Source organism: Megalopta genalis, chromosome 8 (assembly GCF_051020955.1).
Source record: "Megalopta genalis isolate 19385.01 chromosome 8, iyMegGena1_principal, whole genome shotgun sequence".
NCBI lineage: Eukaryota > Metazoa > Arthropoda > Insecta > Hymenoptera > Halictidae > Megalopta > Megalopta genalis.
This window is the reverse complement of record NC_135020.1, coordinates 12925973-12953261: the sequence shown is the minus strand read 5'-3', so window position 1 is coordinate 12953261 and position 27289 is coordinate 12925973. Positions and strand designations below refer to the sequence as shown.

General features: G+C 39.7%; 1 protein-coding gene across 17 annotated transcripts in view; it reads right to left on the bottom strand.

Annotated features, from left to right (window-relative positions):
• brp (ELKS/RAB6-interacting/CAST family member bruchpilot) overlaps window positions 1–27289 on the bottom strand; it is a 168349-nt gene that overhangs the window by 85837 nt on the left and 55223 nt on the right. For 15 of the 17 annotated variants that reach the window (XM_076524062.1, XM_076524063.1, XM_076524061.1 and 12 more), the window contains exon 2: window positions 391–540. In XM_076524062.1, coding sequence (XP_076380177.1) covers window positions 391–540 — 150 coding nt within the window. Of the gene's footprint in view, window positions 1–390; window positions 541–27289 lie in introns of those variants that run through there. The other 2 variants (XM_076524064.1, XM_033465301.2) reach the window with 1 other exon arrangement.

The following is a 27289-nucleotide window of genomic DNA, read 5'->3' as shown; positions in this document are numbered from 1 at the left end:
TCGAACTAAATGTACGCGCATTTAAATAATTATTTGTCGATCCGAAAATATTGCAGCATGTTTGAAAACGGACCAACTATGCACTTCGAACGCTATATAACATTCTTTATTATACTCGGAGCTATTATACTGAGCTATATGTATATACCGATTCGCGGTTAAACGCGTCTCGCGAGTCTCCGAGCGCGAAGGGTTAAGTTCTGATCAATTCCAAGGATCGAGAGCAAGAAAAAAAAGAAAAGGCAGCAAAACAGTTCGGGAAGAGAAATATCGCGTTGTAAAATCGATGATGTCGCCGCGCGGAAATGTTTTATCGTTCGATGATACGCGACGCCGTGATTCATGTGCTCTGCTGATCCACGATACGAAAGCCAGTCGGAAGAGACTTACCTTTATCGTGTCGCGAAGTATGGCGATCTCTCTGGTCAGATGCTCGTTCTCGTTGTACAAAACCTCCATTTGTTGCTGCAGCTCGACGCTCGACCCGCGTATCCTCATTCTCAACTCCTCCTCCAGTTGGCGCACCATCATGCTTTGTTTCTGGAAAAAGTAAACAGTTCGGCGCGTTAGGGAACCGTTTGCGAGCACGTGGGCGTCGGCCACGACGATCGTGTGCACACGCACGCGGGCGGTTAGGCTCGCCGCAATTTATCCCCCGGCGGATCGGCGATCCCGCCCCCGCAATTTGCCCGGCGAACGGTCCGCCCCCCGGCTTCCGAGGGCTTGTTGTCCCTTGGAAATACACTTTTACCAGGATAATTGCACACTCGACGCCACGTGAAACTACTTCAGGCATGAATAACTGATAAGCGGATCGATAGAAAGCCGACGCGGGGCGAGGCGGGGCGGAACGTTGCCATTCCGCCGGAACGATCCGGTCAAACGGACCGGCTCGTTTCTCTTGCTTCGAAACCGAATCGATAATCTTATTCCCAAGGAGGACACCTGGATACCACCGTGCTAGCCCCGCCGCCGTTATCGCCGCCACTGTGTTACCAACAACAATGTGCAGACTTTATTGCATCGCGTGGAAAAACGGCCGAGATTTACCGTCACACCGTCGCTGTAACACTTGCTATCACAAAGTTGCCGTACACTTTAATCCGCGATTTATTCCACTCGTTAATCGCCGGCAGATGCGATTTGCTCGTGCGTAATGTAATAAAAGTATACTGTTCTGCTTCGCCCCGCACGCATAGGTCAGCGGTTCTCAATTCGTCGCAGCTGCGGTCGAAGTCAGTTTCATTGTGTTTCAGCTTGTCGATGGCGCCGCGGGGTTCTAACGACACGCGATATGACAACCAGGGTTAAATGTAATGTAGTTCATTTCTACAGGAAATTTCGGGTTCACGTGAATTATACTGCCATAGTTCTACGCCTGTGTAGTTTATTGCTGCGTCGATGTAGAAGGTATAAGGTATAAGGTACGTGGTAGGTACAGTTATTTCTCCCTAATTCGCGGTCAGATTGCGCACGAAAATGGGCAATTTGGGAAGAGGAGACACGATTATTCGAGACGCAAGGCGAGCTTTTTTAAAGTTGTTGACAATCAGCGGCTCGAAAAACGAGACGTAAGGCTCGAATAATCGTGTCTCCTCTTCCCGAATTGTCCATTTTTGCTTATAAGCTGTAGGAAAATTAGGGAGAATTTATTGTATTAACTATTTGGCTGTGTCGATTCATTGTTAAGATCAATTATGTATGCGTTTCTTTATCGATCACACTGGGCGCAGTTTCTTTCGACAAGTTCTTCTAGAATTACAGTAATTTCTCCCTAATTCGCGCTTAGATTCTGCACAGAAATGGGCAATTTTAGAAAAGGAGATACGATATTTGAGTTTTTACAGTCACCGATTGTCAACAACTATAAAAATGAGCCGCGAGGATCGAATAATCGTATTATCTCCTCTTCTCAAATTGTCATTTTTGCTTACAAGCTGTAGGAAAATTAGGGAGAATTTATTGTATTAACTATTTGGCTGTGTCGATTCATTGTTAAAATCAATTATGTATGCGATTCTTTATCGATCACACTGGCCGCAGTTTCTTTCGACAAGTTCTTCCAGAATTACAGTAATTTCTCCCTAATTCGCACTTAGATTCTGCACAGAAATGGACATTTTTAGAATACGAGATACGATATTCCAGTTTTTACAGTTACCGATTGTCAACAACTATAAAAATGAGCCGCGAGGATCGAATAATCGTATTATCTCCTCTTCTCAAATTGTCATTTTTGCTTACAAGCTGTAGGAAAATTAGGGAGAATTTATTGTATTAACTATTTGGCTGTGTCGATTCATTTTTAGGATCAATTATATATGCGTTTCTTTATCGATCACACTGGCTGCAGTTTCTTTCGACAAGTTGTTCTAGAATTACAGTGATTTTTCCCTAATTCGCGCTTAGATTCTGCACAGAAATGGGCAATTTTAGAAAAGGAGATACGATATTCGAGTTTTTACAGTCACCGATTGTCAACAACTATAAAAATGAACCGCGAGGCTCGAATAATCGTATTATCTCCTCTTCTCAAATTGTCATTTTTGCTTACAAGCTGTAGGAAAATTAGGGAGAATTTATTGTATTAACTATTTGGCTGTGTCGATTCATTGTTAAAATCAATTATGTATGCGATTCTTTATCGATCACACTGGCCGCAGTTTCTTTCGACAAGTTCTTCCAGAATTACAGTAATTTCTCCCTAATTCGCACTTAGATTCTGCACAGAAATGGACATTTTTAGAATACGAGATACGATATTCCAGTTTTTACAGTTACCGATTGTCAACAACTATAAAAATGAGCCGCGAGGATCGAATAATCGTATTATCTCCTCTTCTCAAATTGTCATTTTTGCTTACAAGCTGTAGGAAAATTAGGGAGAATTTATTGTATTAACTATTTGGCTGTGTCGATTCATTTTTAGGATCAATTATATATGCGTTTCTTTATCGATCACACTGGCTGCAGTTTCTTTCGACAAGTTCTTCTAGAATTACAGTAATTTCTCCCTAATTCGCGCTTAGATTCTGCACAGAAATGGGCAATTTTAGAAAAGGAGATACGATATTCGAGTTTTTACAGTCACCGATTGTCAACAACTATAAAAATGAACCGCGAGGCTCGAATAATCGTATTATCTCCTCTTCTCAAATTGTCCATTTTTGCTTACAAGCTGTAGGAAAATTAGGGAGAATTTATTGTATTAACTATTTGGCTGTGTCGATTCATTTTTAGGATCAATTATATATGCGTTTCTTTATCGATCACACTGGCCGCAGTTTCTTTCGACAAGTTCTTCCAGAATTACAGTAATTTCTCCCTAATTCGCACTTAGATTCTGCACAGAAATGGGCAATTTTAGAAAAGGAGATACGATATTTGAGTTTTTACAGTCACCGATTGTCAACAACTATAAAAACGAGCCGCAATAATAATCGCCGCCCGAATAATCGTGTCTCCTCTTCCCGTATTGTCCATTTCTGTTTACAAGCTGTAGAAAAATTAGAGAGAATTTACTGTATAATATAAAACTATGGAAAATAATATAACATAAAAAGTAAATGTCTCTTCTACTGTATTTTTAGCATTTCAGTCAACAATAAAATAATCAGTTCTGAAATAGTTCGTTTTTATAAAATTCTTATCGTATAGTTTCCAAAACGTCTACATCGTAAGGACACATTTTGAAGAAATTTCCCCTTTTCTAACGCTTTAACTGCCATACCGATGAAATAACGGCACCCCTTCCACCCTCCTCTACATGCGGCACCGCTTCCTAAATTTTTAACTGTCATACCAATAATCTGAAAAATGTCATACAATGAAATTAGATTATTGAATGAAATTAAAATTGAATGATAAATGATAAAATATCACATCAACTACTTTTTCAACATTGTCGCGCTTTATATCGATCCTAATTAAATTACGAACACGTAACAGATGAGCGTAACAATTGATTTACAAACGGAACCAAATAATTTCGTCATCCATACGTATATACGTTCTACAGTCATGGCCAAAAAAATAGCACATATGTGCTATCTTTAATTTCTCGAAAACTACGTGAAATTTAAATATAAATTATAGTATTTTAAGTTTACCACACGAAAGGAAGGAACATGTTAGTAAACAAGATCGTTCTCACTGATATTCGTAGTTCGTCGAAATAACGTGTAAACACAAGGACCGAAATAATAGCACATTTACAAAATCCATATATAAATTTATTTTAGAAACACAGTTTACATCAGAATTAGTAATTAGTATAACTGCCTCTATTCTCAATGACTTCAATTATTCGATTTGGTAATGATTTGAACAGTTTTTTTTATTGTTTCTTGGGATAAATTGTCGCATTATTTCACGACGGATTCTTTTAATTCGTGAATATTATTACATTGCCTTGCATTCTTGCATACGGGGTTATCGAAGAAAAATATCAGAAACAAGTAGTTTCAACCTGTCCGCCAGTGTCAACAGGAGCCCGCAGAATTTTTTAATGCTATAAAAACACGCGCCTGAATTCCAGAATGAATTTTCACCGCAAGAAGGAGATCTAACGCCACTTGAAAACCGTCCCCGCCGAATCGCGTTAGACCGCATAAACGCGTTCCGTTCGCCCGATCGAACGATGCGAGACGGAATAAGATTGCGGGAAACGCGCGGCGGCGACGGGAACGAAAGAAAATCGGCCGTTTTCGGAGTGAAAGACGATTACGACGGCTGTAAAGGAGCTTTCCAGGCGCGTTGTATCCGCGGAACAGTGCACGAAACCTTTCGGGCCGGGTAAAGTCAATATTTCTGCGGAAGTTCGATCCTGGTACGTGTTCCTTTCGGAGTCGCGACTTGGGAAAGCTTTTCCCTCCTCCCCCCGGTCTCACCCGCCGCGCCGTCTTTACGCTACGGTCGGGATATTTCCTTCCTGCCCAGCTCCCCTATCTTCGCCGGCTTTTTACGCCGCATCTTTTATAATACTTTTCCTCTCCGAACTCTCCGAAAACCATCCCGACCGGCGAGGCGGCGCCTTCAATTTACCTCGGCCAGCCACCATTTTACAATCTTTCTGTCCGCGTACCTCCCGCTATTTTATCGTACGCGTTCCGTTATTTACATCGGCCGGATCTTTCATTTTAAACCGCTCGTTGCGCGGCTTTCCTTTCCCCTCGTTTCGCTTCTCGTGATATTTTTACCGCCACGGTCTTCTGCCGCGGCTGAATTTCGCGCGAGACCGTGCCCTCGCGAAAATCTCTCGGTTCAGCTCGTTAGGTATCGTTAATGACGACGCCGCGGGGGTCCGTGAGCACGCGTGTAAAGGCCACGATGTGTACAGTGGCGGGATACTTCGCAGCTCTCCGAGACTGCTCCGAAGTTCGCACGATCCTCCGCGACGAAATTGTCGCGACAATCTGGTCTAATCTTCGACGCTGTTTTTAATTCGTGGATCGAGAATTGCGAGTTAATTCGGCTATACAAGCTTGCAACGACAGTGTCGCAAAATTATTGTACCAACAATGAGGGGTTCCTGAGGTCATTTGAAGTAACTTTCTCCTGAGCGAAAATGCAATCCGAAGTTTCGTTTACGAGTTATTAACGAAAAACGGTGACCGATGAGAGGCGAGATTAGCTGGCGCGAGGCGGCCGAGCCAATGAGCGGTGGAAGCCCAGTTCCGCTGATTGGCTCGACCGTCTAGCGCTAGGCGTGCTCGCTGAACCAATGAGCGGTCGACCGCCTCGTGCCAGCTGAGCTCGTCCTCTCATTGGTCAGTGTTTTTTGTTAATAACTTGTGAACGAAGCCTCGGAGAAAATTTTTGTAAAGGAAACAGTTACTTCAAATGACCTCAGGAACGCTTGTAAAATAATTTTGGGACGCCATGTATGCAACCCTTTATTGAGTTCGATTTTGTTCATTGTTATCCCTCGAGGACTTTCGCGGGGCAGATTTCTATTCGTAATATTCGCATTCATGAGTCCGAAATTATTGTTGCTTTGCCATTCGGGTAAATAAATAAAATATAAAACCGGATATATAATAAATAATATATTATATTATTATATTATTATAATATATTATATTATTATATTATTATAATATATTATATTATTATCTCTCTCTCTCTCCCTCTCTCTCTCTCTCTCTCTCTCTCTCTCTCTCTTGAAGATATCTCGGTCCTCTATTTTTCTTAAAATAATTATTTCTAAATACGAAGACTGAGCACATATTTGCTATTTTCGAATCATGAAATACGAAATATTGTATATTTGCAGAGTTGTCGGATCAAGTGTCAGAATTCCTTTAATATCTCCGAGCCAATTTGGGTACGGACAAAAACTGATGATGTATGGTACGTGTTTTAGTGGATTTTGGTTTTTTGGTTTTTGAGATAATGCCGTACTTTATTGTAGTATAATGTACATTTTAACAAGATTAATTGTGCTCGCTACTTTCACACGTGTTTCCATCCAATACTCAAGATACTCAAGAAATATATTAACCCTTTTCACTCGAGTGGTAACACTGAGTCACCACTAAAATTGTTACATCACGTTCCAAGATTAGCAAAGTTTAAATTTTGTTAAAATTGTTAAAAGCGTAACTGTTGTCACAAGACTCAATTTCATATTCATAAAATGCACTTTGTCGTGTAAAATGGAATAAATATTATAAGTCTGGAAAACTGTTATAGATTTACAGTTAAAGTGGCATCGAGTGCGAAGGGTTAAAAGGCGTCAAAATCGTTCCCCAAATTTCAGAAAGAATGCTACTTTTGCAGACGAGAAGAAGTCAACTTTTGCAAGCACTTGAATTTCGAAATCAAATCGAAAATCATTTCGAAGTCGAATTTCAATCAATTTCGAAATCAAACATATGAATCACCTCAAATTCTGTTTAGAACCAAATTTTCCAGCGATGTTCCCCAACTTGACATACAACACATCATAAAATTAGCAGTGTGGTCTCTGCCAAAATTTTATTATCCATTTTATTTATATCGTATCATCCCCATTCCGATCTGTTCGAAACCTAAAACCTCCTCTGTCGCCATCAGCTCGTATCAAGTTCGCCGCTCGTTACGATTTCACGAACGTCTAAAATCGTAAACAATTCACGCGTGCGCCAAATAATTCAGCAACCGTGATTGGAAGTTAACGCGATCGATTATATTATTCCCTGCATGCATGCCAGCCGCGCGCGATCCGTTTGGTTCGGCGGCAAAGCCAGCGACGGAGCGATTATCAAAACGAACGTTTGCTCTTATCACTGCCGGGCGAGCGCGACGGCGGTTATTATTATTATTTCAACGGCTCGTAAGCCGTCGCGTTAACGAGGGTTTGCAGCGCAACATGGCAGCGCGAGGCAAAGGCGGCGATATTCGGAGGGGACGACCTTCCACCGGAAGCAGAGGCGTTCGATAACGGGGATCGACCTGATTTCGCGTACGAGGAAGCAGCGTCGCCGAACGCGCTTGGTGATGGTGTGCGGAGGTCGAACGGGGCACCCCTCCCTAACCCCTCTCTACGCGCGCAACCCGGTGACGTCAGTTACCCCCATAACGAAATCACCCCACGAGAAGCCATGGCCGAATTCCCTTGTTCACCGCTAGCCTACTTCCCCCCGCACTAGGCCAATTGATGCCATGCACGGCTCAAATCTCCGGATTTATGCGATCCTGTCGCCATCCTTCCACCCCAACCCAGCACAATCGCGCGCGCTTGCCCTCCGACGGACCTTCAGAAAACCACGAGGTGGCTCGATAAACGTGTCACAGCTTAAGCGGTTTTCCCTGTATTTCCTCCCGCCTTCTCCGACGTTTGTCGAACTTCGAGCAATTATTTAACACTCGCGGCGCTCTCCCGGCCGTAATGATCGTTGTCCGGCTATCTTGTTACCGACAATTAACACTTTCGCACTCGGACGTTTCTGTTATTAACTATTTTATTGCTATTATTTTACTGTTTGTTATTATATTCTTATTATATTATTTTATATATTATTAAATTATTTGTTATTATATTCTTATTATATTATATTATATATTATTAAATTATTTGTTATTATATTATATTATATTATATTATATTATATTATATTATATTATATTATATTATATTATATTATATTATTTATTATTATATTATATATTATTATATTATTTATTATATTATATTATACTATATTATTATTATATTATTATACTATTTTACTATTTTACTACTATTATTAATAATCCTGGTGCTATTAAAATGAACAACTTTTGTTTCGTAAAATCCGTATTTTTTCTTTTACTATAAGCTTTCAAATGAGATTTATTCGCTCTATAGTAAAGTGAATGAACTTAATCATAAACCTTAAATAGTAATTCATGGATTATTTATACATTTATATTACATGTTTTTAAGAATAATAGGATACATGCACACGCTTCGATGTTGGGTTCAACAAGCAAAATGACAGACATATGGTGATTGGTAGAAATAGTTTCGAGGTACTAAGTGTAAAATCCGTATCAACGCAATTTTCGATCCTATATAAGGTTAAATATTTCCAACGTTGACGATACCATAGGGCGGGGGGGGGGGGGGGCATGGGTATAGGGTGGTAGAATAAGTTGCGAATTTTGTGCTGGCGTTTGACAACGATTCACTGAAACCGTTGAGCATCGCTATGGCCTGTTTTTGGGGAAAGATGAAACTTGAGATTCGCCCACGATCGAAATATCTGTCCGTTTATTGCGGGCACTCAGCGGTCATTAGCGCGGAGCGATTGTGGTGGGGTAGACAACTATTATAGCCGTCGGTGTACATATATTCCCTATTAACTAGTTAGCTGTATTTGACGAGTATTCTCTTCATGGAGAAGCGACAGTATTTTGTGTCACGACGAATATATTCGTCGTGCGTAAAAAGTAGCGACCACTGGCTATATAAATTGCAATTATAGTGAAAACAAAAACATATTCTCAAATTTCGAGACGTTTAGAATATTTTGAGGCCGATCCTACGCGAAGGTGTTTACATTGTTATAAAAATAAGATTAGAAAAGGATCACGATATCGGCGTTCGACGCGCAAAGTGCCATTATGTATCGTTCCTTGCTTCGGTGAATTAATTATGCTCGAATTTGCCGAGTTAATTATGCCCGAAAACTAGCCAAAGGCACAGCAACTGGTCACCCCAAAGTAACCGGCTCTAATACCCTGTTGCAGTTACCTTGCCTACTGAAAGGATACATAGTTATTTAAGAACATGGGATATTCTTGACAAAGAATATTTACTCCAACAAACCAAACGTTTATCACCATAATTATTGATTTATCCATGTAGAAAATATCTTCATCAACGATAACGATACAATTTTTAATAAGGTTCAAAGTATTAAAGCGTCGTTCTAGTATCAAAATTATTAATACCTCTTTAAATCCGTCTAACACGAATACGACGCCAGTTTCGTTTTTAATAAATACCTGTATAATTGTTTCAACGATTACACAACGCTACTTAAATCACATATTTTCTGCCAGAGGGTAAAATAGATGATTGGACATTATTAATGTCTTATTCATGTGTGTTATTACAGTCAAACTTCGAGTCATGGTTTCGATAGGGTTATTCGAGGACTGACCTCCTTTCAAATTGAATCGACAGAATACCTGACTCGTAAGTACAGTAATTTCTCCCGGAAATGCCACATTTCTGGTTACCGTGAATTTCCCTGTGCTAGTCCTACAGCTACATATGTAATTTATTGCTACGTCGATACTAAAGGTCGACGGAGTCGGTCAAGCGTGTGATGCGGCACGCGACGCGAATTCCCGGAAGACAACACAAAATACTCTGTTTGGGTGTGAGTCAGGTAAGAAAAACCGCGGAGCTACAAGGTACGTGGCCGTCGAATCGTGGCATATGGACTCCGAATTGCCTTTGAATCGTGTTATGTGGCCTCTGAATTGCCTACAATTCTCTGATTTGTATTCAATTCTCCGAATTGCCTTCAATTCTTTGAATTGCCTTCAATTCTTTGAATTGCCTTCAATTCTTTGAATTGCCTTCAATTCTCCGATTTGTTTTCAATTCTCAGAATTACCTTTAATTCTCCCAACTGCCTTCAATTCTCAGAATTGCCTTCAATTCTCCAAATTGCCTTCAATTCTCCGATTTGTCTTCAATTCTCAGAATTGCCTTTAATTCTCCGAACTGCCTTCAATTTTCCGATTTGTCTTCAATTCTCAGAATTACCTTTAATTCTCCGAACTGCCTTCAATTCTCAGAATTGCCTTCAATTCTCAGAATTGCCTTCAATTCTCCGATTTGTCTTCAATTCTCAGAGTTACCTTTAATTCTCCGAACTGCCTTCAATTCTCAGAATTGCCTTCAATTCTCAAAATCTCCTTCAATTCCCCAAATTGCCTTCAATTCTTCGAACTGCCTTCAATTCTCCGAACTGCCTTCAATTCTCAGAATTGCCTTCAATTCTCAAAATCTCCTTCAATTCCCCAAATTGCCTTCAATTCTTCGAACTGCCTTCAATTCTCAGAATTGCCTTCAATTCTCCAAATTTCCTTCAATTCTCAGAATTATCTTCGAATCGTATCACGTGGCCTCCGAATTGCCTTCGAATCGTGGCAAAAAAATTAGAAATAAAAAAGTTAAGCCATCATTTGTATTCTAGCATCACTATGTATTCGTATTAATTTACACCGGCATACTGACCGCTGCTATTTTTGCCGACTGCTCCGAGTTTCTCCAAAAACGAGTCGCGAGGCCCGAAGAATCGCGACTTAGTATTCTCAAATCTTCCGGTTTTAATTCCGCCCTCCGTACATTCCTAGGAGAAATTACTGTATTAAAAACATTTGAATATTCGCGATAAGTCTCGTCGTTGTTGGATCAAGCACACCAGAGGTTTAGTGCTCGGCGGTTCCCCTGAGACTCGACCACCATTCCGCTAAAACGGACCGCATTACACGAGAGGCACGGGGTCAACGTTTTATTACAGTCCGTCTCCCATTGTTCCTCTCGGTTCGGTTGTTTGCACGGGGTAGTTCGTAACAAGGTTCGCGCTGCGAGAGGCGTATTCAATTTAGGTCACGCGAGATATAGCGCTATTTCGCCGTCCTGTTCCGTTCTTTCGTTCGTGCCTCTTTTTTCATGAATTCCGTTTGTTTACCGCCGCGAATTCCAGCCAAGGGGGGGGGCAGAATCATTAATAAACATGGATTCCTTTCAGGACCGATGACCACGAGGATCGCAGTAACGTTTTACAAGTTTCCTGCAGAAATGCCACCCCTGAGATCTCGAGTCTGACGGATTGCCAAGTCGAGCTGGACAAAAGTAGCTTTCGGTTGCAATACTGTTAATTTTCCCTAATCGACGCTCGAATTGTGCACAAAAGTGGACAGTTTGGGAAGAGGAGATACGATTATTCGAGCCATGTGGCTTTTAGTATTTTAGTACTTTAGTTTACTCTACTTTACTTTAGGTTTTTTATAGTTGTTGCTAATCGGTGACCATAAAAACGAGCCGCAAAGCTCGAATAATCAGCTCGAATAATTGACAATACCTTTTTATTTGCTGTCGGATATTCTTGTGCAAGATATGCACTTCAAGATGTAACAAATAATAATAATAAATATAAGATAATAATGGTAAACATAAAATAATAATGAATATAAAATAATAATGAATATAAAATAATAATAATAAATAATAAATAACTCAATCATTTGCAATACAAGCACCAATGGCATCGATTCATTATGCATACTCTGAGGGTGTTCACGCGGCATCTCGCTTTCACATGTAATTTTATGAAAACCGAAAGGAAGTCCTACACGTTGTTTGCGTTCCTATTGAAACAGAAATAATTTCTTTAATTAAAAGACTCCACGCAGTAAATATAGAATATATAGTATAAAAATAGTATAATAGAATATAGTATAATAATGTAACTAATAACTATATATAATATAATATAACTATATATAAATATAGTATAAAAATAGTATAATAGAATATAGTATAATAATGTAACTAATAACTATATATAAATATAATATAAAAATAGTATAATAGAATATAGTATAATAATATAACTAATAACTATATATAATATAATATAACTATATATAAATATAGTATTTATGCCACAAATGATACAAAATTCTGATCAGAAAATTAGAGAACAATTTCTGTCTCACTTCAACCAATTACAATTTTTCCAAACATTCATTTATACATTATCTAGTAAACTAATCTTCTAACATAACAAAAAAAGAAAAATTCAAGTCATTCGGTCTAATTTTGAAAGAATTATTCCATTTTAAACGGCGTCCGAGTATTTTAACGTGCCACTGCACCTACAGCGAATATCGACTACGAGTCACAAATCGGGTACAATTTAAACGCTGTAAATCGTAAATCAACCGACGAACGTACTAAAATCGTTCGTCCGGAATATTGTGCAGCTAGATTGTCGTTCCGTCACGCTGTCCGCGATCATGGCAGCGCGTCGTCAGCGAAGAACGGTTTTGGCAGCTCGTCGGCGTCCATTAACTCGGACAAGGGACTGCCGGTTGTTTTCACGACAGGGTTACTCCGGCCCGGTGTAAGAAGAACCGCCGCGAGATAGGGTTTACGCGATCGTTAATAGGATCTCGTCTTAAGAGGGCTTCGTTTAAACTTTAAACCCCCCGACCTCTTCGGCGTTCTCCTTCGCTCCCTCTCGTTCCTCTTCCTTCTTCCTCCTCCGTCCTTCCGCGTTCGATCCGCGAACATAAGTGTGTCGATGGACGATACCAATCGCACCCCCGAGATCGGGTTCCGCTTCGAGGGTTAATCGAAGGCTAATCGTTTCGAAACCAGAACACGCGACACCCTGTAACCTACACCCGACGGGCTCCCTAGGGCGATCGCAGCGACGACGACCACGCGTCCAGACGATGACGCGGACTTTCTATTTACTTTTTTATTCGCCGCCGCCGGAACATCTGCAGGTATTTCGAAGGGACCGGTTACGGGAAACTAGCAGTTTGTTACTCTTGTCGGCCCTTAACCAGTTAGCTGTGGCGCCTTCTTTTCAGAGCGTGTGTGTGTGTGTGTGTGTGTGTCGCGAGAATCAAGCGACGACCTTTCCCAAATTGTCCATCTTTGTGCGCAATCTGAGAGTCAATTAGAGAGACTCTACTATATATTTTCGAGTACAGTAATGTCTCTCTAATTGACGCTCAGATTGTCCACAAAAATGGACAGTTCTGGAAGAGAAGATACGATTGTTCGAGCCTTGTTGCTCCTTTTTTTATGGTTATCGATTGTCAACAACTATTGAAACGAGTCGCAAGGTTTGAATAATCGTATCTCCTCTTCCCAAATTGTCCATTTTTGTGGACAATCTGAGCGTCAATTAGAGAGGCATTACCGTATACTTGTCGAACACAGAGCAAACGTCGCTGTTAAAATATCGGATCGAGAAGACGGTTTTATTTTATGAAATTGACAATTTTGTTACTAATATTTACTCATTCGCTTGACATTAACCTATACTGCATACATAATAAACAATAAACGCAGGGAAAATCAAATGCTTGTAAATTTAAATTGCTGCTGTTAAGTGGTATTCGGCGAAGCAAGGAACGATACGTAATGGCGCTTTGCGCGTCAAACGCCGATATCGTGATTCTTTTCTAATCTTATTTTTATAACAATGTAAACACCCTCGTGTAGGATCGGCCACAAAATATTCTAAACATCGGTTCTCGAACGATCCTGTCGAAACCATGACTCGAGGTTCGTCTGTAATAACAGACACGAAGAAGACGCTGATAGTGTCCTCCAATCATCTATTTCACCCTCTGGCAGAAAATATGTGATTTAAGTAGCGAGTGTAATCGTTGAAACAATTATACAGGTATTTATTAAAAACGAAAACTGGCGTCGTATTCGTGTTGGACGGATTTAAAGAGGTATTAATAATTTTGATACTAGAACGACGCTTTAATACTTTGCACCTTATTAAAAATTGTATCGTTATCGTTGATGAAGATATTTTCTACATGGATAAATCAATAATTATGACGATAAACGTTTGGTTTGTTGGAGTAAATATTCTTTGTCAAGAATATCCCATGTTCTTAAATAACTATGTATCCTTTCCGTAGGCAAGGCAACTGCAACAGGGTATTAGAGCCGGTTACTTTGGGGTGACCAATCTCTGTGCCTTTGGCTAGTTTTCGGGCATAATTAACTCAGCAAATTCGAGCATAATTAATTCAACGAAGCAAGGAACGATACATAATCCAGCACAGCTTCTAGTGCGACAGCTTGATATAGATTCTATCATAAAACAACTTATTAACACATATGTCTCAAATGCAGAAGTTACAGTGCAGCAGAAGTTCTAATCTTCGAATGGTATCAACAAGTCTGAACAGCTCGACCGAAGTTCCTAGGTAATAAACGCGTTACCTGTGCTACGAGCTCAGATGCGTCCGGATAGCGAACGTATTAACGAGGCGTCGGGACTCATGTTGATCTACAGAACTTGCAGAGTTGGGCATTGTTTCGAATAAATATTTATCGAAAACAATTATTCGAATGAATTCTGTTTAGTCCAATATTTCATTCGAATCACAATTATTCTTTGTTCGTAACAAATTATATTTTCTATTTATTTGTAACAAATTATATTATCTATTTATTTGTAACAAACTATACTATATTATCTATTTATTCGTAACAAATTATATTATATTATCTATTTATTTGTAACAAATTATACTATATTATCTATTTATTTGTAACAAATTATACTATATTATCTATTTATTTGTAACAAATTATACTATATTATCTATTTATTTGTAACAAATTATATTAGCTATTTATTTGTAACGAATTATATCATCTATTTATTCGAATAATTCTTAACTTTTTATTCGAATAAGACATTCGAATGGAGATTATAAAATTATTCGAATAATAATGCGAATCACTTAACTGTTTTCTTTTACGTAATTTTTGAAGCATATACATATGTGTTGCGCTCGAGAAAAGATTATTTAATTATATATTAACGGCCAATCTCCCCAAAAGTAACAAATTCTCCGATGCAGCAGTTGAAGAAAACGTTAATTATAAACATCAACGTGGAGGAATTTAATCTATGACCTATGGCAAAACACCATATCCTACAAGTTTAAATAAAAAGTCGATTATTTTCCGAATTAATTCCTGAGCAAATAAATTCTTATCCGAACAACAAATAGCTTCCTACTCAAATGAATTTTTATTCGAATGAAATCTTATTCCGATAAATTCTCAAATATATTATTGTGCTAGATAAATGAAATTGTATTCAACCCTTTTATTCGACAACTTCTATTCGATTTCGTCGAAATCCGAAATTAGATCCAGCGACGGTTATTTTCGACGCGACGAAACTGTCAGCCAGAAATACTCGCATGGAAATATCACGTAAGAGGGAATGATCAGCGATTTCGGCGAGGGTAGTCAATAAAATGCCGCCGTTTCGGCATACGTCCTTGCCGCGAAAGGAGTCGTAAAAGTGATTTCGCGGAAAGCTGTTGGTGCGCGCGTTTCTCGCGACACGATAACAAGCTTCCAAGAATAAGTAAAATGGGTCGCGAAACGCGGCTTGTGTGCTTTTGCCGCGCGAGTCACAACGCCTGTGTTCTTTGATTTTCCAGCCGGGCGCAGGGTCGTTGCACGATAAATCGATCCGTCGTTTCGCGTCGTGCACGCTTTTTTAATAATTCTCCTTTCTTTTTCGTACGGCTGGAGGTCATTAGATATGCATCGGCCATAGCCGAGCGTGCTCGCGGTTCACGCGCGTGTTCGGAATGCATTGGGGCCGTTCAACATTAACGATACGAGAAGGGTGCGCGTGGTGCTTCCAGCTCGAAAGTTCGATAAAACTCGTGTTTATCGCCGCGAGAGCGGCACTGTTAAGCCACTGGGCGATCTGATTTATTCAGGTGACGCGCTTTGCCCGCCGAAAGCTTATGATTTCGCGCCGACAACCCTCGCGCTGGCAGCATGCGAGGCCGTCTTGTTTCGAGATCAGTATAGTGTTCTGCGTCTGGATTCATCCGAGCTCGCGATATCTTCTTCTGGAGCTGCTTCTTGAACATTTCCTTATCTTTAGAATATACAGGGTGTCCCAAAATTATGGTATTTCCGGGAATTGAGAGGTTCCTGAGGTCATTCGAAGTAACTTTTTCCTTTGCGAAAATTCAATCCGAAGCTTCGTTTACGAGTTATCGACGAAAAACAGTGACCAATGAGAGGCGTCCTCGCTCAGCGCTACGCGGCCGAGCCAATCAGCGAAACTGGGCTTCGACCGCTCGTTGGCACGGCCGCCGCGCGACAGCTGAGCTCGCCTCTCATTGGTTCGCGTTTTTCGTTAATAACTCGTAAACGAAGCCTCGGATTGCATTTTCGCTAAGGAGAAAGTTACTTCAAATGACTTCAGGAATCACCTTTCTCCGACTGTTAACATAATTATGGAATACGCTGTATATAGAATTACGGTAAAAACTCGATCATCTAAATTGACTAAAGAGACATATTATCTGAGATCACTAAAACAATTATCTAATAAAAAATGACCGGATTGAATCTCTAATGATTGGTACAATAAATAGTGTCAAATACAACAAATTGGCGCAAGAAATATAGAATGCCTTAGATCTATTTGCATGCATAGCATATCTGACCAATTATTTAAAAGATCAGATATCCTAGTTCCGGATACTCAAGACTCTACTATGGCTAATAGAGTGCCAGAAAAATTCCTGAAAATTACTTCCCACATTTTTAATTATTTTCTTGCTAACTGCGACCCCTTAATACGCCTGCGGCGGCCCCTTCAAACAACAGAAACGCGTGAACGGTTCTTTTCCGTCGGGCGAAGTATAATGGCCGGTGTCGGCGATGTAATGGTTGGTTTAAATGGGACGGTGACCCACATAACGCGGCGGGAATGGGATCAGAGAAAATCGCGGGAATTAGGTCGCCGGAATTTGCATCGTTCGGAATCAGCGTCGCGGTTTTACGTTTCGCGCTGTCCTTCGCGTTTGACGTCATCGATTTCTGCACGCGTCGGCGGATTCAATCCCCGAAACTTTGCGCTCTCCGGTGGAGAAAAGAAAAAAGGAGAACGGAGAACAAAAAAAAAAGAAAAAAGAGAATTGTAGGGGCGGTAAAAGGCGGTAGAAAATGCCGACGGATCCCCGGGACCGTGAAAGTTTAACGGGACAGAGTTGGTGCCGGTTCGTGTCGCGAAAAATGATGGGCTGTTTGATATGTTCGGAAAGTTTGTACAATTTCATGGAGTGGAGGCACATTTCGCGAAGCCTATGTACTCGTTGCACGTGAACTTCGGATTCTAGAGTGAGCTGAGATATATTTAGCCTCGAGTTCGCGTGGATCTTGATTTTAATCTCTCGTTTTTAGCTATCGGTAACAATGAGCGGACGGAAAACGGTTGAATAAAAGCGAAATTGTTTAGATGTCGTGTTTAGGAAATTATACAAAAATTGTTGAAAATGATTGGGGGTGCATTGTGAAGAAACACGTAATTTGTAAATTTTAAAAGATACTGTTATTATCAATTGGGGCTTATTGAAGCGAAAAAAGGTCAGCAACATTGTAAGAAACAATTCTAAAGCGTTTCGTATAACGAAAAGACGATGTTATGAAATCTTACCGTCGTGTAATGATGAGATCGTTGAAACAACTCTTAGTTTCTTAAAATACTATCCCATAATATTTCGTTCAACCAAGATCACCTTACGTTTCAATCTTTTCCTATAATTACCTGCAAACTTGAGATCTCGTCTGTTTATTATGAAATAAACTCGCAAACCAGCTCGATAATTTAATAAAGTTTCAGTAACCAATCTAAGAAACGAAAAATTGAAAATTTTTTAGATAGTGAAACTTTTTTTATCGCGATACCGAACCTTATTGCATTGTTCAGATCCTAACGAAATTTAGTACACTGAATATAAAAGCATAAAACTTAATTCCTAACGCTTTCTACTAATTTTCAGATGTTCCCCCTCATAGGACACAACAGAATGGTTATCAACAAGTGGTTATTTCTCGATTATGGTATACAAAAGGTTTAATTATTGTTTCATGAAATCGGCATAAATACAATCGTATGTAATTATTGTAATTATTTACAACGTTCTGTCATGTTATATCTTAGTCGAAGCGTTGATCACTACTTCACGAATAAATATACATAATCGCCAATTATTGGCAATAAATTTGATTCGGTGGATATTGAATATTTCCAAATTAATGAGAGGACATTTTTAAATAATTATATTAATTACGATGACTTGTTTAAAGTTGCGTGGGATTGTCGCGTCCACCATAATCCAGTTGATAATTAAATATGGACTAATAATTTCCATATATAGGTTATTATATTATATTATATTATATTATATTATATTATATGTTATATATAATATTATATTATTATATTATATTATATTATATTATTATATTATATATATTCTCATATATATTATTATTCGTCCTACATATACTATATATATAAAATATAATATATATTTAATATAATTATATTAAATATTTATATATATATATATATATATATATATATATTATATGTTATATATAAAATTATATTATATATATATTATATTATTCATCCTACGATATTATATATATGTATATAATTTCCCTTATTAAGATTGAAATACATCGCGCGTTCCATCGTTTAATCTGGAACGCCGCAGTCCGCGTTCAAGAAAACCGGAACTGCCGCCGAAAAAGCCGCCCTCTCGGCGTCAAGGCGGCAGCTTGATTTCTAGCGAAGATCCCTGCGAGGATCGCGAAAGTACACCGTCCCATAAGGGCACGGCGTAACCGCGTTTTCCCACCACGTTTTCCGAAGGAGGAACAAGGAAGGTTCGGTTGGCAGAGGAGAGACTGTGCGCGTCGACCCCGCCTGGCGAAGCTTGGTTCTCGCTCGGAAGATCGATCTAAGGTACGTCGACCCCAAGAAACCAAGGGACTGGTTTCTACGTTTGCGTTCTAATATCGGGGCTCGCTCGCGCGACTCTGTTCCCTCTCCCCCCGCGAGCTTCGCGTTCGTGAATCACGAGGTTCCCAGGAATTTCGCTGTCTGAGTATCGACCTGGAAAGCCTGTACCCAGTCCAAATGAATTCTTTAGCAGTCTCGAAGAGTTTTCCGAGCGTGTAGCTCCGCCAGCTCGGCCAGATGTATTTACTGGCATGCGAACGATCCCCGCGCGATCATTCTTGGCACACTGCTGTCGGATAAACGCAAGATGTCCTCGAAATTGGGGATCTCGAGCCTTGGACCGTGAAAGATGATCGCGACGATACCGGTGACAGGCGATCGAACCGTTCGAATCTGTACGCGGTGCTTTTCTTTTGCATTTTTTAGAACCTCCTTCGAGGTCAGTGTTAATCGTCGCGTTGACCTTGATAGGAATCGAACGATGATTTGAATTAGATGCTGGAAAATTGGGACTTCGGTGGGACGTTCCTTCCATCGCACGAAAGAAATGGTGCCGAATTTGTGGTTCTTTGGAAATCTTTATAAACCAAGCGTTATAAACTAATCTTTAGAAACTAATGTTGTGAAGAAAATTTCAGTTCTTGTGGATAATTTCATGGAAGTCGATAAGTTAAGTGAAGGTGAGCATCGATTGTCTGTTGTTCGAAAGCTGCAATCTGTAGGAAGCTATGTAAATCAGGCTATAACATGGAAAAAGTATCAATTTAACAATGGTGGTTATACATAAACTAATCTTTGTAAACTAATGTTGTAAAAAGAATTCCAGTTCTTGTGGATAATTTCAGGGAAGCCAATAATTTAAGTGAAGGTGAGCATCGATTGCCTATTGTTTGAAAGCTGCAATCTGCAGGAAGCTATGTAAATCAGGCTATAACATGGAAAAAGTATCAATTTAACAGTGGTGGTTATTATATAAAGTAATCTTTACAAACTAACGTTGTAAAAAGAATTCCAATTCTTGTGGATAATTTCAGGGAAGCCAATAATTTAAGTAAAAATGAGCATCGATTGCCTATTGTTTGAAAGCTGCAATCTGCAGGAAGCTATGTAAATCAGGCTATAACATGGAAAAAGTATGAATTGAACAGATGGTGGTTATTATATAAAGTCATCTTTACAAACTAACGTCGTAAAAAGAATTCCAATTCTTGTGGATAATTTCAGGGAAGCCAATAATTTAAGTGAAGGTGAGCATCGATTGCCTATTGTTTGAAAGCTGCAATCTGCAGGAAGCTATGTAATCAGGCTATAACATGGAAAAAGTATCAATTTAACAATGGTGGTTATACATAAACTAATCTTTGTAAACTAATGTTGTAAAAAGAATTCCAGTTCTTGTGGATAATTTCATGGAAGCCAATAATTTAAGTGAAAATGAGCATCGATTGTCTATTGTTTGAAAGCTGCAATCTGTAGGAAGCTATGTAAATCAGGCTATAACATGTAAAAAGTATCAGTTGTACAGATGGTGGTTATACATAAACTAATCTTTGTAAACTAACGTTGTAAAAAGAATTCCAGTTCTTGTGGATAATTTCATGGAAGCCAATAATTTAAGTAAAAATGAGCATCGATTGCCTATTGTTTGAAAGCTGCAATCTGCAGGAAGCTATGTAAATCAGGCTATAACATGGGAAAAGTATCAATTGAACAGATGGTGGTTATAGAAGCTTCTACCACTTCTTTGTAACTAATCTTCAGCCGGTCATATACTTGATTTTCAGACCTCGGACTATCGACGCTCGTTTTTATTCGATTCGTTCGATTCTGTTCGATTTTCCAGGAAAATGGGAATTCTTTAAGAACCAGCGAATCTTACGAAGAACTATCAGCCGCGAAAATGTTGCTAATTTAAGAGACGGTCGAGTTTTCTGAGAAGAGTCGAACGGCTCGTGTCAAATCTACCCCACATTTCGCGGAATCCTCGTTGAGAAAGTTCCTGCCGGAACGATGGAGTTAAACCCTAAACGCTTTAGCTATAACTATCAACGTTGCACTCGAACGGTCACCGAGACACCGCTCAGAATTACCGTACGACTCTCGAAACAATCTTTACATTACTGTACAAACTATTCTTAGCGTTTAGCCAATTGCTAAACATGGTCTAGCTCGAATGAAAAGCAAACTTAATTAAACTGTGCATAGAGAACAAATTTGCTTGACGCGCGAAATATTGCCGTTGCCGGTATCACCGCCAATAATTTAATTAATGGATGTTAAAAATTATATAATTTTACTTATTATATATTATATATAATGTATTGTTATATTATACATATATATTATACATTACATATAATATATTATATTAATTATTATAATATTATATTATAATATTTATAATTATTATAATAATATATAATAACTATTTATATAATTAGAATTATAAATTAATATAATAAATAATAATAAAATAATTATTATATTATATAAAACTATAATTATAATATATATAATATATAATATATAAAATATATATTATTACATTGTATATATTATTTATTTATTATATTTATATATACGGCTAACAATCTACGATAAATTAACAGCTACCAACAACTAAAACGTATTTATTTATTCGAGAAGTACCGTCGAACGCTTAAATAAAAATAAAAATTGTCTAAGGCAACGATAAGAAGCAGAAATTAAATAAAACTACGTTTTTATACTTTTAATCGTTCGAATGAGTCAGAAATAATATAAAAATCTTCCCGAATTCGCGTAACATCTCCATAGTTTTATATTTCGCTTATTCAATCCTAATAGAAATGCACGCGAAATCCGCAGAGTACGGTCATAATTATCAGCAGACCGTGACATCACGATGCAAAGTGTTCTTCAAAACTGATTCTCTTTCCGGTCGACCTGCGACGACTTCGTCGTTGGCGTAACCAGACGCCCGGCTCGCCAAGATTCGCTAAAAACGTGAAAGACAGTGGAACGGGCGAGAAGGTGGAGTAACGTAAGCCGAAGTTCATTCATAAAAACACGAAGACGGGGTAGGGGGTGCGGGGGGAGGGGAGGAGGAGAGAGCGCGGACGGGGTTTCGGGCTGCGAACTTCAAGAAACTCTCTTTTCGCCGAGCTTTTAACGATCGCCGTGTCGTGTCGGTGGTGCGGGGCGAGCCTTGGAACGATCGTGGCCCGTTTCACCGGTAAAAAGTCTTCTATCAAAGTGTCCGCCTACTCCCTGTAACCCGTCGCCCCCTGTTCCGACCCACCCTTTGTCGTCGAAGTCAACGGCGCTGTTATCGATCGACCGTGAGAGGAGCCTTTGTCGTCCGAGTATCCTGAAATCCGTTTCGGGGTTTAAAGCGAGCCAGCCCGAAGCCGATTTCACCGAGACCTCGTCGCACCCTCTCCCCCCCAACCCCCTTACGGAGAACCAGACGGAACAACGAAACACTTCCGGTGTGTCCGGGGACAGCGCCGAACTGGTCGGCCTGCCGGGAGCTGAACCAATTAAGGACACGTTCGCCGGGATCGTTATTTCGTGGTGGGGCGGCTGAATAAGCTCGGCCCGATTGTCTTTCCCCACTTTTCCGTCGGCACCGACCAGTTCCCTGTTTGCAAACTAATTAATGTTAGGCATTTCACGGGGATTCGTCTTCCGATAACAGCGGTCGGATTAACCTTTATGCCGGGCGCAGCTGCAGCAACTCGCGACCCTCGGCGAAACGTTCGCGAGAGAATTCTGTCGCGTGTAATTCGCGGAGAAATTGTCGGTATCGTTGAATCAACGACAGATTGATCGATCAATTTTTGAAATTAGGGCGAATTTACCGTACTTGTCGCAAGTTACCAAATTAAGGCCCAATGTATTGATTGTGTCTGGTGATCAGCCTCGTAACGCGACAGCGTTGCAATTTGATTTAACCAAATTAAAAATATCTCTATAAAATGATCGGAGAGAATCAAAACGACCCCTGTCTAACATTGTTCTTGTAGCTGCAGCAACTTGCGACCCTCGGCGAAACGTTCGCGAGAGAATTCTGTCGCGTGTAATTCGCGGAGAAATTGTCGGTATCGTTGAATCAACGACAGATTGATCGATCAATTTTTGAAATTAGGGCGAATTTACCGTACTTGTCGCAAGTTACCAAATTAAGGCCCAATGTATTGATTGTGTCTGGTGATCAGCCTCGTAACGCGACAGCGTTGCAATTTGATTTAACCAAATTAAAAATATCTCTATAAAATGATCGGAGAGAATCAAAACGATCCCTGTCTAACATTGTTCTTGCAGCTGCAGCAACTTGCGACCATCGGAGAAACGTTCGCGAGAGAATTCTGTCGCGTGTAATTCGCGGAGAAATTGTCGGTATCGTTGAATCAACGACAGATTGATCGATCAATTTTTGAAATTAGGGCGAATTTACCGTACTTGTCGCAAGTTACCAAATTAAGGCCCAATGTATTGATTGTGCCTGGTGATCAGCCTCGTAACGCGACAGCGTTGCAATTTGATTTAACCAAATTAAAAATATCTCTATAAAATGATCGGAGAGAATCAAAACGATCCCTGTCTAATATTGTTCTTGCAGCTGCAGCAACTTGCGACCATCGGAGAAACGTTCGCGAGAGAATTCTGTCGCGTGTAATTCGCGGAGAAATTGTCGGTATCGTTAAATTAACAATAGATTGATCGACCAATTTTTCATTCTTGTACGTTCTTCGGGGTGAAAATTTGGGTAAAGTCGAACCCTGATTACCCGGACTTCCGATATCAGAATTCTCTATTCTATTGGACAGAAGCGTTTCGCATGCGATCGGCTCAATTTACGGCGACCCGAAACGATTTACTGTACAAGTCAATAAAGACGAAATCTGGCACAGTAACTAAGTAACTGTTCCGAACATTCGGGTCGCTCTACTTACTCACTTAGCCCAGATAATCGAGGTTTCACTAATTTCGTGGTTCGTATACCGTGGAACGTTTGATTTCCTCCTGCTTGTGTTGTCGGATGCAATTCTCTACGGGGTGACCGCATTAGTTAGGTGCTCGGTGAATTCTAAAAGTAGTGGCACGTGATTATGCGGGCCTTGCGCCTTGTTTTTATAGTTGTCGACAATAGGGGACGATTAAAACGAGCCGCAAGGCACGAATAATCGTGTCGCCTCTTCTTACAAATTGTTCATTTTCTTTTTTTTATAGAATCTGTGAGCGTCAGTTACTGCACGTTCGAAAAAGAAAGCGTCAATTCGAGGAGTCGCAAATGTATTTTTAATATGGTAAATTTGAAAAGTGCTGGCAGACGAATATATTTAAGAACGAAAGCGTCGATTCAAGGATTCGCAAGAGTATTTTTCACACATTACAAATGTCCATTTTTGTGCGCAATCTGAGCGCGAATTAGGGAGAATTTACTGTACAATCTGTGCGTCAGTTAGGGAGACATTACTATATTGCGATACTCGCGGTGCTGTAAAATCTGTGGAATCGTCCGAGGTGCGCGAACTGGGCGTCCGCAAGAGTATTTTTAATGTATTACAGTAAATTCTCCCTAATTTTCTCTCAGCTTACACGCAAAAATGGACAATTCGGTAAGAGGAGACACGATTATTCGAGTCCTGCATCTTGTTTTTCGAGCCGCCGATCGTCAACAACTTTTAAAAAACGAGCCTTGCGTCTCGAATAATCGTATCTCCTCTTCCCAAATTGTCCATTTTCGTGCGCAATCTGAGCGCGAATTAGGGAGAATTTACTGTACAATCTGTGCGTCAGTTAGGGAGACATTACTGTATTGCGATACTCGCGGTGCTGTAAAATCTGTGGAACCGTCCGAGGTGCGCGAACTGGGCGAATAAAAGTTATGAATAAAACGCGTCCGCAAGAGTATTTTTAATGTATTACAATAAATTCTCCCTAATTTTCTCTCAGCTTACACGCAAAAATGAACAATTCGGTAAGAGGAGACACGATTATTCGAGTCCTGCGTCTTGTTTTTCGAGCCGCCGATCGTCAACAACATTTAAAAAACGAGCCTTGCGTCTCAAATAATCGTATCTCCTCTTCCCAAATTGTCCATTTTCGTGCGCAATCTGAGCGCGAATTAGGGAGAAATTACTGTATCCGGTAATCATCGTCAAAACTTCTTCTTCCTTTCCGACCAAACGTGTTATTAACCCACTCGCCCTGTAAACTTCCCCCGTGAAAACGCGAAAATAAAGCCTGTACCGTGGATAATGCCGTTGCAACAAGACGGCCGGGGTCGTCGAAATAAAATTTCCGAACTCTCAGTTCGACACGTGAGATCGAAAGAGAACGTGAAAGATTGGTCCGCCGATTAAATAAATCAATCTGACCCTACGGAGCAACGACAAATTGCATTAGTCCTCTGCTCAGCAGCGTTAGTACGTTCATCTTTCAAAGCTACCGCTTCGCGTCGATCGATGGACAGCCAATTTTCGTGGATCACTCGATGCCGGCATATTTAGAGGGAGTCTGCGAGACGGCCGCGCGCGACGAGCATAAATATTCCAGGCGATCGATGAAATTGTCCATCTATCATGCTTACTACCACCGAGCTCTTGATGTAACAATAATAACACGTTCCTCGTCGCATTCGTTCGCATCGCGGCATGGTTTTGCAGAACGGTGGATCTATAAAGCTAAGCTACTTAACCCTTTCGCTCCGAACGACGGATATATCCGTCATCCATATGAACACTCGCGGAGCCGAACGCCGGATATATCCGACATCCACATGATCGCCCTCTGGGGACGAACGCCGGATATATCCGACATACTGGTATTGCGTGAATCTTTTGACGAAACAAACAAACGACAGTCCGAAATAAACGACACACCATTCAAGTTATATTTGTTCTACCTGCATTTCCCATTATTATTGTGTTACATGTCATAAAGGGATAGAAAATCGAAAGTACTAACTTTAGGACTAATTATTATGTATTATGTTTTGTATTATGAATATTATGTTTTATTTTATTACTGTATATTATATATTATTTCTTCACTTTTTCCATTGTTAATGAAACTTTTTTTACCTATTAAATAACTTTATACCTTATGCAGAAATTATAACTATATTGTTTTAAAGAAAAATCCCTTTTCTTCCCAAATACACTATCCACGCGCAATGTGCACAATTTCGGCGGGTGGTTCCGTTCAGGAGGGGCGCTACGGCGGACTGAACCGCCGTAGCGAAAGGGTTAAACGTCTTCTTCGACGTATATTTTATCTCCGATTCGTCGCAGGCTAATTTTGTACGTTCAATTTGATGTCTTCGAGATCGCTTCGAGGCCGTGCAGTTAAAACGTCGATGATGAATTTAATGTTAATGTTTTAGAGCCAGGGAGATCGTGACGAGGTCGTTTTATTGATCTGTTTAAATGGATTTGTACGTCAACTGTAACGTGTAAGAGAGAATATTAGAGTCGGTGACGAATTTTGGTATTTATTATAGGTATTTATTGTAGTAAAAGTATATATTTGTTGTGGCTACGTATTCGAAAATGTTGTTTCGAATCGTGGAAAATCATTGAAATTGTGAAACAACTGATTATGGTAAATTCTCCCTAATTGACGGTCAGTTCGGAAACAAAAATGGACAATTTGGGAAAAAGAGATACGATTATTCGTGACTTTTTTTTTTTTTTTTTTTACGGCTCAAACCAATAATCGTATAAGATATTATAATTATTAATTAGTTATATGCGAATAATCGTATCTCCTGTAAAGCGAGTGTCATAGTTGTTATTATTATTGCTTGTCTTTATCGTACGTATTTTGCAAATCTTCCTAATTGACTCGACTTGGAGCTAAGCATCGAAACAAATAAGGACAATTTGGGAACAGAAGATACGATTACAGTAATTTCTCCCTAATTCGAGCTCAGATTGCGCACGAAAATTATTCGAGCTTTGCGGCTCGTTTTTATAGTCGTTAACAATCGGTGACGAATAATCGTATATCCTCTTTTGTGTACAATCCCAGCGTCAATTAAGGAAAATTTTCTGTAATGCGTGAAAAATACTCTTGCGAATCCTCGAATCGACGCTTTCTTTCTTGAATATATTCGCTTGCTAGCATTTTTCGAATTTAGCTTATTATAAATACAATTGCATACCCTCCCTAATTGACGCCCAGATTGTACAAAAATGGACAATTTCAGGAAAGGAGATACGATATTCGAGCTTTTATAGTCACCGATTGTCAAC